Source organism: Phasianus colchicus, chromosome 9 (assembly GCF_987193195.1).
Source record: "Phasianus colchicus chromosome 9, bPhaCol1.hap1.1, whole genome shotgun sequence".
In the NCBI taxonomy this organism is placed as follows: Eukaryota; Metazoa; Chordata; class Aves; order Galliformes; family Phasianidae; genus Phasianus; species Phasianus colchicus.
Window position 1 is genome coordinate 7,434,292 of NC_143444.1, and position 16,950 is coordinate 7,451,241.

Below are 16,950 nucleotides of genomic sequence, written 5' to 3' on the forward strand. Positions count from 1 at the left end.
CTGGGTTGAGCTGAAGCATTCCTTGATGGGTTTGTTCTTAGTTTTGGGCTTAGCTAAAAAAGCTGCCTATGATTGTCCCAAACAATTGAGAAAAGTATCCACTTTGTTTGCAGAATTACAGACGTGACCTACATAAATCTTTGTCCAATATGATCAGCTCTTCTGCTTTATGAAATAAGCTAAAGAACAGAAAACAGTAAGGCTCAGCCTCATTTTGCTGCTCTCTTTCACAATCTCATTTATTTTTAAATAGAGGTCTTGTTTCAGAAGCAAGCAGGATTTGTGGGTTTGTTGTTTTTTTTTTTTTCTTTAAAGGGTCATAAAGATGTATTAGAACAGCTTTGCTGGATGATGCTTACAGCGAGGTACCCAAGCAGCATGAAGTTGCCACTGCATACCCTGACCATGCATTATGCACATGGTATATAAAACTGGTAGCGAGATAACTTTAAAATACTGATTTCTCTCAAAATATGAACACGATTAATGCTACACCAATTCTTACATCAGTGCCAATACTTAACCACGAAGAGCAGAAACAGTGTTTTTTGTTACCAAAGTAGTGGACAACAATAAAAAGGAGGAAGAGGAGGAAGCAACCAGCATCTTGCCCATATCTTGCATAAAACCACACCTGGAGCTGCTCTGCTTATGCTGGGCTGTAGCGTGCCTAGTTGTGTTTGGCATGGTTAAAACCTCTGCAACAGGATGCTTCATGTCTAATCCCTGGCTAACGCTGCGAGGGTAACTCAGCTCCCTATTGGCCACAGGGGATAAACGTCAGTAAGTCTGGGACAGTGGATAAAGTGGTGCAGCACTCCTGGATCTCATCTTCACGTGACCAGCATTGTAAAGAAATCAAATCTCTGCTCTTTGGTTCAAACTGCATCCCTCTCCTTTTCCTTCTCTTTGTCCCTTCCTCCAAGTCAATGGCCACAGATCTCCCAGGAGAGGCAAGGCACGTGGTGGGAGGATGAAGATTCAGGTGGTGATTTCAGGCACTGGGTGAATGGCTGAGCCACCAGTGGAGCAGATCAGCAAGGCACCATAGGCCAGCACGGGGGTCTGAAGCACTTGGGTGGACTGCTTGTAAAAACAGCACACTGTCTTTGATTTGTGTCTTGCTCAGGTGTAGTCTCTGCCTCTGCAAGGCTTCAGTCTCTGTTGTCCATACAAAAGCAAGACCTGCTTTGCTCCAGCTTCTCCATCTCCAGTAGGCATGATTGTAGGCACAAGGGGCTGACACCTGGGGCTGGCTGCTGGGCTGTAATAGATACTTCAACCTGTGCCTGCCCCCAGGTGTTTCCTGAGTTAGCAGCTCTGCCCCAGCACTCCTGCAGTAACTCTGTGTGTAGGAGCACCGTAGACTGTACAGGACCTGGATTTCTCTTCCTGGGGTGCAGAAGAGGAGGCACGGTAAGAATCCATCCTGCTTAGATAAGGATTTGGGGTGTTAATGCCAGAGGTTTTGTCCTTGAACACTCAGTATCAGCTCTGCTCCTTGTTGCTCTGACATTAGCCAGAGTACCACCTGCCTGGCAGGAAGGCAAATGTACTTTTGGTGGCAAGGACCTGGTGTGCTGCCTCACATGGCTTGAAATAAGTATCAGTGTTAACATCTACATTCATCGATAAAAGCTGGGGAGAGGCAGGCAGAACAAGGGAGAGCAAGGCAGGGAACTGCTGGGCTCCAAACACTCTCAATCTCCATGAAGGGGGGCTTTTCCAGGGGCCCTGGAAAAGCCATGGAATGGCTCACGGAGGTTTTTTGTCATCTTGCTCGTGTCCTGACCCTGAGGGCTCCCCTCCGTGCAGACAAATGATGTAGAAACACTTCTGATGGCTTCCATCAGATCTGGGTGAAGAGGAATCACGTAGGACCAAAGCTGATGCATCTGCCCAAAGAGATTCTTGTAGCCTCATGGTGGTAAATGGATCAAGAGTGAACTTTTTAAGAGGTAGCATTAAGTTAAATCATATTATTAATTCCGTTGCCTCAGGGCTTCACACCATCAAAGTGACAACAAAGTGTTTTGTGTTTCCTTGTTCTCTTTCAGAACGGCCACTCCATAGGATTCCCTGTTCTGTGTAGTGTTTAAGTGCTGATAGCTTAACATTCTTTGTCATTGGTGTTTGAGGAATTTCTGGATTGCAGATTTGTTTGCACAAATTCTGAATTTAGGATCTGGTCTTTAGGTGTAAATCAGTCAGTGGAGCTGTACCAGGACTGGCTGGTCAAACTCTTGAGTAACAAACCTATTTTCTTTTTGAAGCATGACTTCCAAATGTTGGGCTTAGTGAGTTTTACCTTGCTTTGTTCTACTTCCTGCAACACGCAGGTTTTTTTCCCTCCTGCATCCCCACATTGTAATGTGCTCCTGTGCAATTAAAATATCAGCTTTTCCCACCTCTCAGAAGGAAGCATACAGTCTATTATTACCTTCAGTTGGCCAGGAGGCCTGGATCAGTTTGTACCTGTTGGACTCTTCCAGGAAGGTACAGGGAAAAAAAAAAAAATTGTAGGGAAACAGTACTGGTGTACTGTGTTAAACAAAGTGAGTTCTTCATTCGTTTGTGTCTCCACCTACCCCGAGGCTGGCTTTCCAACCCTTCCTGGGGCTCTGGTGGCCTGTGCCCTTAGGGTTTGGTGTGGCAGCCCCCCTTCTCGATGTTCTGCACTGGGTGGATCGGTAGGACCAGGTGGGAGATGCGGCTCCACAGCCCGCTCAGTTTGTCAGAGTCCATGTGGTCATAGGAGCTGGGAGTCCTGGCGCTGGTGAACTTGGCCCAGAGGAAGTCACGAACCCTCTCTTCCACCTGTTGGAGTCTGATGTGTGTCTCAAGCATCTCCTCCTCCAGCAGCACGGTCAGCAGCAGGGCCACGTCCTTAAAAGCAGCGCTCTCGTGGTCACAGTACTTGTAGAAGATGAGGGTGGCACCCGCTGGCAGCAGCTCGAAGCGGTGTATCACCGCAGCACGGTCCCCAGCCTGGAAAGCTGAGCTGAGCTCTGAGTCCACCTCCAGCTTGGCCTGGTCGCTCTGGAGCCCGGATTTATCCTTGCCATCGATCTGCACTGTGCTGGCGCGCAGGGCGGCAGAATAGGTGTCAGCTACACGGGTGCTGAGGCATCGTAAGGTCCGCTCGCCTTTGCGGGCGGCTGTGAAGATGATGATGGCCGGCTGCGTGTGCTGGGATGTGTTGAGGTGTTTCTGCAGGAATTTGCGACTGCGAAGCCACAGGTCGGGACTCTGCCCTGGAAAGCTGTCCTGCAGCTGGTTGAACTGGGACAGGAAGGCCTCCACCGTGGGGTTCCTGGGGGCTGGCTGGGACTTGGCAGTTGGGTTGCCGAAGCAGAATATGCAGAAGCCAAGAAATACGAGGCCCAGAACGACAAGTCCTGCTCAACAGGGAAGAGATGCAAACAGGGAACAGAAGTCAGTCCCAAGCGACCCATGGCAACCCGCTCTTTATATCTTCCTTGTCCATCCCTGCTACGATAGGAAAGTGGTTCTGGTTGTCCTGGGGGTCCCAGGAATAGTGAAGAAACCACTTGCTCCATACTATGTTGAACCCATGCTCCTTCACACCACCTGGTGGGGCTACAGCTCCAGAGACAAGGGCAAAGCTACAGTCTCCCAGTTACAATGCAAAACACCAACTGAAATTATAGCAGCCCACGAACTTTCTTCTCTTACCCCACCTCATCTGTTTTCTTTAAGGTTCGTGACCATTTGGAGCACCTGCCTCCACACATGGAGGTGGCTGACCCAGCTAAGCTATTGTGTTTGCTGCCTTCCTCCTACCTATGCTGGGTGAACAAGGGCTACCCTGCTGTCCAGAAAGGAGAACAGTGGGGTTCAGATACTGCTGGTGTTCCCAGGATCTCTTCCTGCCAGGAGAAACATATGGTACAGATTGGGTCAAACTGGGCTTTTCTTTAAGGGCATAGATTGCTTTCTTTGTTTGTGATCTGTTTCCCCCAAGTCTGTAGTGTCTGCTGAGCAATGGTTCCCTCAAACCTTCAGAAAAGACTGTGAAGGGTCATGAGAGAGAAGAATAATTAAATGTGCTTCATTACTTGTTCCTGGAGGATCGGGGCCTTCTGGTCGATGAGTAATGCACAAGGGAAGCTTCTTTTCCTCACCTTTCACTAAGAGGGACTCTGTAGGTTTCTCCTGTTCTACATTCTGAGCAGTGATGTTCTGCAAGCAACGCTGAGCCTCTGGCTGTGGGGCTGCATGTCCTACAGTGAGAAAAATACATTTTCTATTTGCTGTTGAGAGAACAGCTCAGTTGGGCAGTTATGAGAAATGCAACAAATCATCCTGGAGCTCCCAGCTGTGGGAAAGAGTTAAAGTTAATGCTGCTTTGGGAAGTCTTGTTTCTCTTTGCTTTTTAGGCAGGAAAAGGAGAAAGATTCAGCATAGTTTCAAGCTTTTGAAAAGAGAACAGAAGCCGAAGGAGAAGGAGACAAAGAGGAGCCAGTTCACTTTGTGCTAAGGAACAAATACTTTCTTTCTTGTTTGACTCCAAAACAACTGACAACAGGCACAAGGAATCTCACTGTATTCCAGCACCTAAGCAAAGCAAAGGCGTGTGCATGATTGAGCAGCAGCAGTGTGCAACCACCAGCTCACCTTTAGTCCCATGCCTGCTCCTTAACATGCCTGAGTAGTCACTCTCCAGTGTCATTTGCTCTGTGTGCTCTCCTGCCTCCTGGTCTAGGAGAGCAGCACTGGAGCTCTGCTGTGCCAAGAGGTCCTTGGTGACATCTTCTGGGGCGTTCAGATCTGAACGTGTCATTTTGCTGTCAGAGCTCAATGACTTGCTTCTTGGTAAAGCATCTTCCCCTGCTGTGTCGGAGCTTTCACACTGCCTGCTTGTCTCCTGGTCCTCCTGGGCTTCCTGGAGGCCATGGCTGTGTCCATGTGCACAGTCCATTTCGTTTTGCATCAGCCTGGCTGTAAGGAATGAAATTCACAGACCTAAGCTTAGTTTCTTTCAGCGTAAGAAACAAGTACCTTTTCTCCTGTTCTGTCCCCTCTAGGGAAAGGCCCAGTTTCTCAGCATTTTGGAAACGCAGTACACACAGATGGGGAGAGACTCACCTCTGTCCAAGTCATTTTCTTCCTGAGATCTTTCTGACGCATCATCTTTTGTCTCCCCAGATTCTTCCAGTGATACTTCAGTTTCCTGAGGAACTTGAGTCTCCTGAGGAGACTCCACTGTGGGGTTATCTAACTCTGTCAGAGTCACCTCTCCCCCATGAGCAGCTGGTGGATTACACACTAAAGAGTCCTCCTCTGGTGTGCAGGAAGTCTCAGGCCACGTGCTGGTCACTTGGTGCTCAGGAGGTTCTTGGGGAGGTTCTTGGTGTACAGGATGCTTGGCTGTGCTCTCCACCTCCTCTTGGGCTGGCCCAGCTGTTTGGATCAGAGTTTGTGAGCTCAGTTAGCCATGCAGGAGATAAGAACATCCAGCACTTTACTACCACCCCCTAAAACTCCCAGTTCTTGCATTTCAGATACATCTACACAAGCTGCTCTGGAGGAGAATTTACCACCATGGCCAGCCCATCATCACCAGTGAATCACACTGCCTTATGTTTACACAGAGTACTCTCTATTGCTTTGGCTGTAGTGGTAGCCACACAATGAGCAGTCACTTTCAGAGATGCAATCCTCTATCTGTCCTTTGATCTGTCCAACACCAGTAACTCGAAACACTTTTAATGCTCAAATCTTATCAGCAGTGCGTGGTGGGTTGGCCTTGATGCAGCTGAGCACCTGGGGTAACCAAAAGTCAGAATACACATGGGTTGAGATTGAGACACTTGAATAAGTGAAGGATGGGGATTGTGGGTCCCAAGTGATGCAAAGGCAATCACTCATTTTCTCCCACAAGCGGGCTGATGACCAGAGAGTCTCCAGACAATGGCTACTTTGGAAATCAACCCCATCCCACCTTTTTCTTCCTGTACCCCAGTTGTGTTGCTCATCATGATATTACAGTGCATGGAATATCCCTTCAGCTAATTTGGGCCCATCTCAGCCTACTTCTTGGGAGAAAGAGAAAACCTTGAGCCTGTACGAGCATTGTTCAGCAGTAGTCAAAACACTGGTTTGTTATCAACGTTTTTCACTTGTGGACTTGTGGTTAAAGGAAAACAACACAGCACTCTAGAGGCTGCTGTGCTGAAAGTGAAGTCTATCCTAGGCAGACCTTGTGCACACCATTCTATGAGGGGTGGCAGTCCCTTCATTACATGGAGGGTATGTTACCACTTCTTCCCCAGAAAGTGGTTTTTCCTAGGCTAGTAAACTAAGATAATAGACTCAAACCATTTGTAAGGCTGTTGTTGAATACTGTTTGTAACAATTATGGTGGTGTCCACTGCCTTGGAAGCCAACCCTAGATTATAGATAGAATCAAGCTATCACTGAAATGCTCCAGTGCAAGAAAAGATACCAGAGAATGGAAGTGCATGGTAGGAACTGAAAGGTGAGGAACCAAGAAGTATCCTGCTATTCAAGTTGGGTACAAGAAGTGTACCTTGCCCTGCCTCCTCTGTAGGTTTTACATCCCTAGGTGGTGGAAAACTGTCTTATTATTTAATGCCTATCAATTTTTGGCTTCTGGGCGGTACAGAGTTTGGATGCCACGGTCGAGCTGAACCATTTCATCCCTACCTGGTAGATACAACCTCGTGAAGACTCACTTCTTCACTGGAAGCATATTTGTTGTAAACTCTGAAATTCCTTCTGCATTTAAGATACTTTTGTGCAGCAGAACCTCCTCCTCCTTGATTGGTAACCCAAGGGAAGTGACTCTGTCACTGCCACCTACTGTGTATGGCAGTGCCAGTGGGAGCTGCTCTACCTAATTACACTTAAAATTGGCTGCTGGCCCAGAGGTGTTCTTCTCTCTGCACGCTGCATTACAAAGCTATTTCCCATGACGAAGCACGGGGATACCAAGAAGAAAGCTCTCCCAGCCTGAACTCTGTCTTCAGCCTTTCTTGAGTTGCATCCCAAACACAAAGCCTAAACCTGTTGCTGATAGGAATACAAAACTGAAAGTAACCTGCTACTACGTGGCCTGGAGAACAGTGGATTTTTCTTAGCTTTTTTTGGTTTCCATTTCCATTGTTAGTGTTGAAGTCCTTTTGCAATGGGATTTTCCCAGGAGGTGGAGCAAGCATAGATTTCACTTACCTCCGGGCAGACCCACACTTGAATTCTCTTCCATTTCTTTTCTCCCTGGAGTCCTAGCACTGTTTTGCTTCACTTTCTCCTTTGCTTGTCCAGGGATTCGTCTCCCCCCTGATGGGGTGGCTGACCAAGTCCTACCCCTGGCAGGGCCACCATCCCGCCTCGGCCTCAGGAACTGCAGCTGAATGCCTGTAGACCTGATAAGAGCAAACACAGCCGCAGTGATTCATGGTGGAAGGGGAGGCTCCTCCCTCTCCTCAAAGTTAATTTCGTTGCAGGAAAATGAGTGCATGTAACCGTTACGGTATGCCATGAACTCACAGCGTGCAATGCCTGCCAGCCAACCAGTGACAGGCAGTGTGGAAAACTCATTAGAAACTTTCCCTGCCGAAGATGAGTTCAAGCAGACCAAAGATCTCGATTCCCAGATGGAGTGGCATCTTCCCCCCACCCCGGGCTGCCTCTGTAGCTCAGTTTTCTTGCTAACTGCAAGAATTAGGAATACATGGGGGCAGAGTGTGGCTCTCCCAGCCTGGCTCCTGTCCCTCCCCTCCCTGTGCTGTTCCGCTCGCAGAATAAGGAAGTACAAAGATGACGTGCCTTCGGACACTTACCAGGCAGGGCTGCAGCCAGTCAGGGAGGCGACTAGAAGCAGCGAGGTGGCCAGCAATGGCCTTGGGGCTTGCCCTCACCCTGGGGCTGGCTGAAGAGTCCTTTCCCTGAATACACTCTGAATCCTCTGCTGCGGGTGCAAAGGTGAACCCTGCCCTTCCTCAGGCGCCCGGGTAGGCTGCTGGGAGCTGTAGTTTTCCTCCTTCCTCTCCCTGAGAAGCAGCATCTCTGTCAGCAGGGCTGTTTGCTGGAGCGTTCCGTATTAACCTTCGGGGCTGTACTTCTGAATACTGGGTTTCTGTGCTGTAGGTTTAAATACATTTCAGCAGTGCTTTTCGACAAAATGATAATACGTGTTGCTGTGCCTACATGGGATAGGTATGCTCTATCTTTTCTGCCCCCTGCCCCAGGACCTATTTCATAGGAACTGGTGACGTGGGAACATCACACCAAGGGAAAGGTATCAGTGCAAGAGCAAGAGGCTGCAGCCCCCCAAATCAGGCTACAACCTGCATACAAACACCCTCAATACAGCCCAGCACCAAATGGCTGAAACAAAGCACAAGGAGAGGCAACTGAAGTGACGCTGCTATGAAGCAGAGGCTGCGTCTGAAGGTCTTCAGTTTGGAGAGCAGAAGGCTGATGGTTGGGGTTTGATCCATGTGGAGCTGTTGCTCACCAAACCCTTTGTTGCCAGAACTTTAGACACCTACGTACCAGACAGCAGGTCAAGTTCAAGAAGGTTGAAAACATAACATTTTTAATTCTGTGTACAGGAGATCTCCAGTCCTTCTTGGCACTAGGGCAATGAAGGCAGAGTGTCAGAAAGGACCAAATTCATTTCTGGTCACCAGGTCTATAAACAGCCAGTGCAGGACTTGGCGGAGATGTACTTAGCGATAGAAGGTGTCAATGAGGTGAACAAAACCTGTTCCATGGTCTGCTCTTTGTGCTCCTGCACCCAGAGCTGGAGTATGAGGGACATACAGGGTCTGGATGGGATGGAGATCACTCTCTTCGTGGCAGTGCTGTGCTTTATAGGATAATTGATTTTTTCATTGCTTCTGTCAGCAGATTTGGCTTTTATCCTGAGCCTTGATGCTTATTTTTCCTCCTATCTCCTCCCCTTGTCTTGCAGAGGAGCAGGACTGAGAGAGTGGCTGGATATACACCTAGTGACCAGGCTAGGCTAAAAGCCAGAAGGTGACGTGTGTGCCATCCTGTTTGCAGTCCTTTGGTTGGGAACAGCCAGTGGATGTCCTGCTCTCCCTCCTGCAGTAAAACAGGCAGCAGCTCCCTCTGTTAACCACAAAGCCTGTGAAGGTGCAGGGGACAGAGTCCACCTCCCTTCTAAGCAGACTCAGCAAATTCTTTTGTTGTGAACAATCTCTCACCGGATGCAGTAGAGGGCTGTAAAAACAGGAAGAATGACAAAGCGTAAAGGAAAAAGCCTAAATGACTTATCTATTGCGAGCTGCGCTCCCTTCGTGGCTCTGTTATGCAAGAAGCCAAGGTCAGAATCTGCATAGAACATCACCTCTCCCAGGGTTTTGCCCTTGGGTGCCATCCATCTCGCACCTGGCCAAGGGTGTATTTGACTTGTTTCTGGCTATAGGTAAAGAACAGCATGGTGGCACAGCGGACAGGAACTGCAGAGCTTCTTTAAGACCGCAGAATTCCATTCCGCTCCGCTCCATCCATTCATCCAACCCCGTGCCGGCCACTTCCGCGTCACGTGGTGCGCGGCCGGAAATAAAGGCGGCGCAGCGTGCGCCCCAAGCGCTGTCTCACGTGACGCGGAAGTGGCGGGCGCGGAGGTCTGCCCGCCTCGGGAAGTGAGGTTGGCGGAGCCGCCCCCGCCGCGGGAAGGCGGCAGCTTCGGTGCAGCGCGGAGCGGGGCAGCGGACGGGATGGTGGGGGACGGCGAGGAGCAGGCTCCGCCGCAAGCCCCGGAGCTGAAGCACAGGCGGAAGAGTCCCCGGTTCGCGGCCGAGGCCGAGCCCGACTCCGGTGGGGCGCCGGAGGGTGAGCAGCACGGGCGGGCGTAGCGCGGTGGATTCTGTGGTTTAGGGCGCGGTGGGGCGGCGCGGAGTGGGGCGGGCGGGCGGAGTGGGGAAGCGGGCGGGGAGTTTTGATAACGGAGTCAAGAAGCGGAATCTCGTTGCAGGAAGCGAGCCGTTCTTCGGCAGCCCGGGCAGCCTGACCCGGCCACCGATCCACGCCGGCAGGACGGCAGGTGAGTCCCGGCCCTGCTGCTCCTTCGCCCGCGAGTTTTGGTGCCTGCTGAGCTGAAGCTCCCATCTGGCAGCCCGGGTGGGATGGCAGGAAGGCGGTGGCCTTATCTTTTTAGCTTTATCTTTTCAACACCCCCCCTTTTTTTTTTTTTTTTTTTGTGAGCACCCCTTCGGTGCTGCTTTTGGCTGGTCAGCCGGCCCTGACCTTTGCTTTGCGACTTCTGTCACCCTACTGGACTTTATTCTTCCTGTTGGCAGCACTATGTTGGGTTTTGGCCTCTCTGTGGCTGCAGGGTTGGACAAACACTGATGGTGTGGCTTGGTGCTTTCCCAGCTGTCTGAGGGGTTCAGTGGGTGCCCTGGAGAGAAGCAGCATGTGGTGTTGTGCTCTGAAGTGATTTCAAGCCAAAAGATCTTTAAAAAAATAAATCAATCAATCAAAATAAATCTGTGTGGCAGCACGGACAGCTGTCTTTGCAGTGGATTTCAATCTGCCATAAGCTTTTCAATTCTTAGTTGCTTTTAGGTGTCAAGAAAGTAACCCTTGGGAGGTTGTAACCAGAAAAGCACAAACATAGATCATATACATTCAAAAACTGTATCTTGTCCACTGGTTTTGTGATGTTACAAGCACTAGTCGTACTGTGATTATATCAGGCCTCTTATCTTTTTTTTTTTTCCTACCTAACAGGTGGTTCTTCAGCTTCCTTCCTTCCAGAGAGCCCAGCAAAGGAAAAAGTGAATGATTATGATGTAACTGAACCCAAGAGTCCAGCAGGGGATCAGCCTAATGTTTATACACCACTGAAAGGTAACAACGCTAGTTTTGTCAGTGCCTTTCCTGTGATGTAATAAATGATTGCTTAATTGTACTCAAATGATACCAAAGGAGGAGTTGAGCTGAAACCTGAATGAATGAAGATGTTTAAAATGTTTTTTTTTTGGGGGGGGGGGGGATTTGGGGGAGATGATAACTAACCATTTGAAGAATCAGGGAGTGGTTTGAAATTCATGTGATCAGTAATTGTTTAATCACACAGTTAAATTCATTGCTTGTGGGAGAACACTGAAAGCAGTTGTGAGTGCAGACTGAAAGACATAAACATGAACCAGTGAACCAGGTGGCAGGCCCTTCCTGTTAGATGTGGTAGCTTTCTTCCTTTATGGAGGGGTCTGAGAGGCTCACATGGAGATTGGTTTGGGAGTACACTGTGTACTCCTTCCCTGATAAGCTCTGAAGAAGACATAGCATGACCTAAATGTGTGTTGGAAACGCCTTACTGTTGTAAACTCGGATGCAGTCACAGTTTCATTTATAGTTTTTGCTTTGGTTTCAGAAAATAAGGCTGACTTCTTTGAGAAAACTCAAGAGCACCGTTCTACAAAATCACAGAGTAAGTGGGGAAAAATAGATACCAAGTCCTTCCCTGTAAATATGAGAATGCTACAGAATTCTTTTCTTTCCCTCTGCTTGTATTTTTCTTGTGCTTTTTAACTCTGTCTGGGAATGCAGGGAGTCAGGAGGCAGGCCTACACAGAAGCTGGAGAAGCTGCACTGTTCCAGAGCTGGACTTTTCTATTTTATCAGTTATTCAACTTGCTCACCCAACAGAAAATGACCCCTCCCCCCTCACTTTTTTTGATTTTTTTTTTTTTGGCTGAGTTGGGTTGACTCATAGGGCAGTCAGTAAGTGCAGAGCACTGAGCTGGGCTTTTGTGGGGTTGAGGGGAAGAATGCAACCTTCGCTTTTGGTATCAGTGAATCAGGATGTACACAGGTCGCCTTCCTGGGGTAACAGTGGCCTGCTGTGGTTGAGCTAGCTGTCTGATATGCCTGGAGAGGAACAGCATTCTTCTGTGCTGGTCAACTTCAGCCTGTTCATCTAATGACTGCTTCCTTGTTACAGATTTTTGTGCTTTTGTATGGGAGAGGGGGGTTTTTCAGTGGTTTGTTTGCTTGTTTTTTTTTTGTGTGTGTGTTGGTTGATGTTTGTTGGCTTTTTCTTCTTGGGAGACTGCTCGACAGGGTCTGCCTGTGCCCTGTTGAGGGTGTCAGAGAGTTGCAGAACAGAGTTGCTCATTTAGACATTCAAGCTCTAGCTTAAACCAGAACTGCTTTTAGCACCTACTGTCATTACATTCATACAGAAGCAAGGCTGTTGCATTTCTTCTGGTGTTCTTGAAGTAACTACTGCAGGGTGTGTTTGTTCAGTTTATTCTCAATAGTGTCATTGACAGTATCCTGATTTGGTTATATATTATTAAAGAGCCTTCAGCTTTGAAACCAGTTGCTGTAGTTTTCAAGGAGCCAGAAATTCTCACATCTTCTTAATTAACAGACTAAACGAAGAAAACATGCTGACCAATAATTGCACTGTATATATATATATATGTATATATTCATGCAGGTCTTGGGAAAGTTGCTCATAACACTCTTTGATGGATAATGTCTCTAGTATTTTGCTGTCTGAACCCATTTAAATAAATAGACTAATAGTTATTGGTGCACAATATGGGGCTGTGATCTGATTGAAATAACAGGCCTGCCCAACCTGCATTACGACCTGCATTAAATTTATTGGCACAATGCCAACTTGCTATTGTTAATTAGATAGAAATAAGATTTAGAGAAGGAAATGTGACCGTTCCTAGGTGTTGCAGGTTTTTTGGAGAATGCATATCCCTGGTTACAGTGAGAGTATAAGCCCTCTCCCCACTGGAATTGGGTTATAGTTGTTGTCTTATTTCTCATGTTCCTTTCTTAGTCTCGACAGGCAGAAATAAATTCCAAGATCAGCCCAGCACAAGGAAGCTGTCACAGCACTTGGCCAAAAGTAAGACTTCTGCTTTCACTTCTATTTCTTACATGCATTATTTTAACCACTTGCTGGCCTGCTCAAACTGAGCATCCTCAACAGAACCGATGCCTTGCTCACTAGGGCCTGTGTTTTCAATACTAAAGAAGGGAAGAATCTTGTGTGATGGATGGGAAGTGTTTTCACTGCCATTTGAACATCTTGCATCTGTACTGTCTACAAGATATGCCCTGCAATTAAAATTGAGGCAGACCTAGTCGTATTATTATTTAATAGCTGTTGTGTAGCTGTTCTGATGAAGGTTAGAACATTAAAAGACAAAACACACAAAAAAAACCCCAACAAAATCCCCAAAAATCTAGTATAAGTTCTTTGTTGCCAGAGAACTTGGTCTGTTTTATTATGGGTTTTACTGGGAACAGAATCAAGCCTTATGCTTGCAATAGGTCAAACACATGTTAGTTTAGCTGTTCTAATTCAGAACCAAAACCAAGTTTCTGATACTCACTGTGCTCCTGTGCACTGTTTGCCATGTGTCTTAATTGTGAAGCTGGTTGAGAATGCATTCTCTGGTATATTGAGATACCTGTGTTTGAGATACAAATAATGCATGTTAATATTTAAGAGGATGGGGAGAAACAGCAACAGAAATTGTTGTGGTACTGCCAGGTTTTCTATCAGGCTCTTTCTATAGAAACTAAATGGAGGAACAAGCTTGACCTTTGTGAGCGCTATTTTAAGTTTGGATTTGGTTGAAGGAAGGGTGGAGCTTTCAGCTCCTTTTTCAGAAGAATGTCCAGTGTCTTGGTTATTTTGAAGCATTTTGAGATTAGCTTGTAATGATGACATGTTATGTTGCTGAAGAAGTGAGGATTTCACGACACTACTTTTAACCTGAAAAATGAAATTGGAAAGGTTCTCTTTTAAACTAGAACGCTTTTGTTTTCCACTACTGTACCAGTAGCTTAAGAGTGAGATCAGTTCATTAACTTCTGCTGTATTTTTTCTTTTTTTGTTGTTGTTTGCTCCTCTTTTCTGTAGAGGATGGATCACAGAGTGGATTTTGCAAGGGATGGACTTTGTTATTTGTTCTGTTAATTAGTATCTCATTGTTTGCCTTCCTGTGGATTAAAATACTAAGCCTTCCAGATGCAACTTTGTCAAGTAGAAATACTCAAATTCTACAAGCGTTTCGGGCCCGGATGAAGAAACTCAGAAATACGTACCAAAGTCAGGACCCCAATCTGTGGAAAAGAACCCATGTGTTCCTTGAGAAGCACCTGAATACTTCCCACCTGCAGTTGGAACCAGCCATCTTACTGTTCACAGCTGGTCGAGAAGCAGAGAAAGCACTGAGGTGTCTTAGTGATGAGATTGCTAATGCTTTTGCATTCTCCCAGAATGCAACTACAATCAAAATTAATGGGGCAGACAAAGCCATATTGGACAGTGACGTTGTTAAGCTGGAGGTGGATGATGAGCTCAGCTCGGGGTTCAGAGAAGGCAAGAAGGTAGCAGTGGTGCATCGTTTTGAGTTACTGCCTGCGGGCTCCACCTTGATCTTTTACAAGTACTGTGACCATGAAAATGCAGCATTTAAGGATGTGGCTCTTCTGCTGACAGTCCTCCTGGATGAGCAGTCGCTGAGAACAAGCCTCACCTTGCAAGAAGTTGAGGAAAAGGTGCGGGATTTCCTTCGGACCAAGTTCACAAGTTCAGATGTTCCTAGTTCTTCTAACAGCATAGATACGGATAAGCTGAGTGGATTGTGGAGCCGTATCTCTCATCTTGTCTTGCCTGTTTGGCCTGAAAAGGGCCTCTCTATGGAGGGATGCACATAACAGGCTTCAGAGTGGCCTTCGGAAAGGAGGAAGACAGATGTGGTGTGATGGCTGAACAAGGAAGAACTGTGGCTGTTGAGCTCAGACACACAGTTTTTGTGCAAAGAAACTTCATCAAGTGGCACGGTTGCTTCTGCTAGAGTAGCTGGAACTGGGACTCTGAACAAAGCCTGCAGAATGTAAGCAATCAACTTGCTAACTTTTGGTAAGTTGCCTTCAGTAACTTACTCAGGTTTGGTGTCTCGGAATTAGAAGCAAGCGTGTGCCACTGCAGAACCACTCATCTGCTTGTGAAGTTGTCTTGTTGGCTTTGCTCTGAAGATCCTTTTCTGCTGGCAGGTAAAGCTAGAATCATGTGTGATAAGGTAACGAGACAAAAATATCACCTTCACTGGACAAAATTTACTTTTCTTGTAACACATTAGCAATGATAAAGTGACATGAATCCATCTAATCACAGCATAGATGTCAGCTATCTATGGAGACTTCTTGAAATGGCAGAACTGCCTGAGAGATTTGTGACTTGTAAAGAATCTTCCAGCAAGCATTTCTTCTTCAAATGAGCCTGTCCTGACCAGTTTGGAGAGTGAGAGAAGCTGAGGTACAAAGTATTACCTTGACACTGGTAGTAGATGTTAGTTAAATTATTCCTCAGCCCCTCTTTGCAATCACTGCTTCAGAAGTTCTGCAAGACTTAAAATTTGGGGAGAATTGAGAAAAATGTCTACCATGTGTGTACTAAATGTTACATCTCCTTTTCAAATAAAGCCTTAGCAAGACATAATTATTTCTCACCTTAAGAAGATAGTTATTTTTGCATTAAGAGGATGTATTTATTTGTGGTACCTTGTAAACTAGAAAACAAATCTTTTCATGTCTGTGTATAACCTGGTGCTTGCTGCATAAGCTTTTAGTGAAGAACAGATTTGCAGTGCATGTTTTTAAAATACATTTTTAGAGTGCCTCCTGCCAAGAATCCCTCATACCAGACTAAAAACATGTGTCTTTCTGTTGTAAATATTTTTTGTAAAAAAAAAAAAAAAAAAAGTGAATTGCAGCACTTCCATTTCATTACTGTTAGTGTATGCTGTTGAATTTGGTCTACGTGTATTCAGTGTTGAGTATGAAGGAATGTGTGAATACTGCTCTCAAATTAACAGGTCATTTTCTTGTAACAGCTGAGAGCTTAGTGGTTCTTGGGCCCATTCTTTACTCACAAGTCCCCTGAGCTGTCACATTGTCAAGGAGAACATCTTGGAAGTGCTGGAGCTTCTGGCTTCTTAGTGCAAGCACAGATTTGGGGTGCGATTGGGTGGAATTGACCAAAATCACCCTAAATGTATAAAAGAGTGCAGTTGGAGAGAGAACTGTAGTTGTTTGAGCCAGTGGTGGAGTTGTGTTAACCACTGGGAGCCAGCACTGGATACCAGTTCTTATTTTAATGAGAAATACAAACTGTAAAAAGACATGGAAGCGCTGTTGTTCTGTGTTTAAGAGTAGCTCAGGAAGAAAAAGATGGCATTTACATTTTGAACATTTCACTGGACAAATGCTTTTTTTAAAGAAAAAAAACAAACTGTGACTTATTTCCAAGTGTATCCTGATAGAATATCTACTTGTATGTTATTGTAAACTATTTTAGTAATCATTAAAAATAAATTCACTTGTTTTATAAAACATCATGAGATTTACCTATTGAATGTTACGTGGTCAGAATTCCTTGTTCACGTACTTAAGACTGTTCTCTTTACCTTTGACCAGATACAGACACCTAAAATAAAACCTTTTGCAAAATTTAGAAGCTGTAAGAAACTTGAGTGGAGTAATAGCTATTGGGATGCAGATGTATGTATTTGATAGTATCTGGGCACGACTCAGGAAACTGTAATAGCTCTGAATTTTCTCATGCTTGGTGTCCTTGTGCTATTTCTCAGTTCTGATTCAAAGTTAGGATATGGTTCACTTGTTTCATTTGTCTGATATCAGTCAGATGACTGAAGGGATGATTCCATTGTTGGCCCATTTCTGGCTGGACATTCTTGTACCTCTGCTGTGCCAAGTTAGTGTGCTGTGATCAGGCATGAGGGACAGGTCTTAACTGAAAACCAGCTTGAGGGGGGGGAAAAAAAAGGATAAACTTGGCAGACTAAGCCATGCCACAATGGTGGGAGATTTATGCTGTTATTACTAATAAAGCGTATGTGATTCAGTTTCTTCTTCTAAAGCTGTCTCTGA

The 16,950-nt window shown here is 46.3% G+C and overlaps 2 protein-coding genes across 4 annotated transcripts; one reads left to right on the forward strand and one right to left on the reverse strand.

Moving 5' to 3' along the window:
- Positions 1–26: 26 nt before the first annotated feature.
- On the reverse strand, positions 27–9,555 carry LOC116230446 (uncharacterized). Of its 3 annotated transcripts, none has more exons than XM_031595607.2 (7): positions 9,362–9,555; positions 7,827–9,234; positions 7,216–7,409; positions 5,110–5,424; positions 4,639–4,962; positions 4,080–4,244; positions 27–3,398 (listed from the first exon to the last, which is right to left on the reverse strand). In XM_031595607.2, exons 3-7 carry the CDS (start codon positions 7,247–7,249, stop codon positions 2,638–2,640), a joined length of 1,599 nt encoding a protein of 532 aa, XP_031451467.2. In that variant the 5' UTR covers positions 7,250–7,409; positions 7,827–9,234; positions 9,362–9,555; the 3' UTR covers positions 27–2,637. The 3 variants fall into 3 exon arrangements, with proteins under 3 accessions (XP_031451467.2, XP_090002146.1, XP_031451466.2); XM_090146020.1 differs by having other exon boundaries at positions 9,403–9,554; XM_031595606.2 differs by having other exon boundaries at positions 4,146–4,244; positions 9,362–9,554.
- A 52-nt stretch (positions 9,556–9,607) lies between these two features.
- Positions 9,608–16,394, forward strand: LOC116230369 (torsin-1A-interacting protein 1-like). The gene is made up of 6 exons (XM_031595488.2): positions 9,608–9,849; positions 9,992–10,060; positions 10,750–10,869; positions 11,396–11,452; positions 12,824–12,892; positions 13,916–16,394. The coding sequence occupies exons 1-6, from the start codon at positions 9,735–9,737 to the stop codon at positions 14,713–14,715; spliced, it is 1,230 nt and encodes a 409-aa protein (XP_031451348.2). The 5' UTR covers positions 9,608–9,734; the 3' UTR covers positions 14,716–16,394.
- Positions 16,395–16,950: the final 556 nt, after the last annotated feature.

What these genes read in the sequence shown, in the direction of transcription:
- LOC116230369 (XM_031595488.2), top strand. Translation starts at nt 9,735, where the DNA reads ATGGTGGGGGACGGCGAGGAGCAGGCTCCGCCGCAAGCCCCGGAGCTG. An exon ending in TGTTTATACACCACTGAAAG is followed by an intron (nt 10,870 to 11,395) that starts GTAACAACGCTA and finishes CTTTGGTTTCAG; the next exon opens with AAAATAAGGCTGACTTCTTT. An exon ending in CCGTTCTACAAAATCACAGA is followed by an intron (nt 11,453 to 12,823) that starts GTAAGTGGGGAA and finishes TTCCTTTCTTAG; the next exon opens with TCTCGACAGGCAGAAATAAA.
- LOC116230446 (XM_031595607.2), bottom strand. Translation starts at nt 7,249, where the DNA reads ATGGAAGAGAATTCAAGTGTGGGTCTGCCCGGAG. An exon ending in AGAAAATGACTTGGACAGAG is followed by an intron (nt 4,963 to 5,109) that starts GTGAGTCTCTCC and finishes CATTCCTTACAG; the next exon opens with CCAGGCTGATGCAAAACGAA. An exon ending in CCCCGATCCTCCAGGAACAA is followed by an intron (nt 3,399 to 4,079) that starts GTAATGAAGCAC and finishes CCTGTTGAGCAG; the next exon opens with GACTTGTCGTTCTGGGCCTC.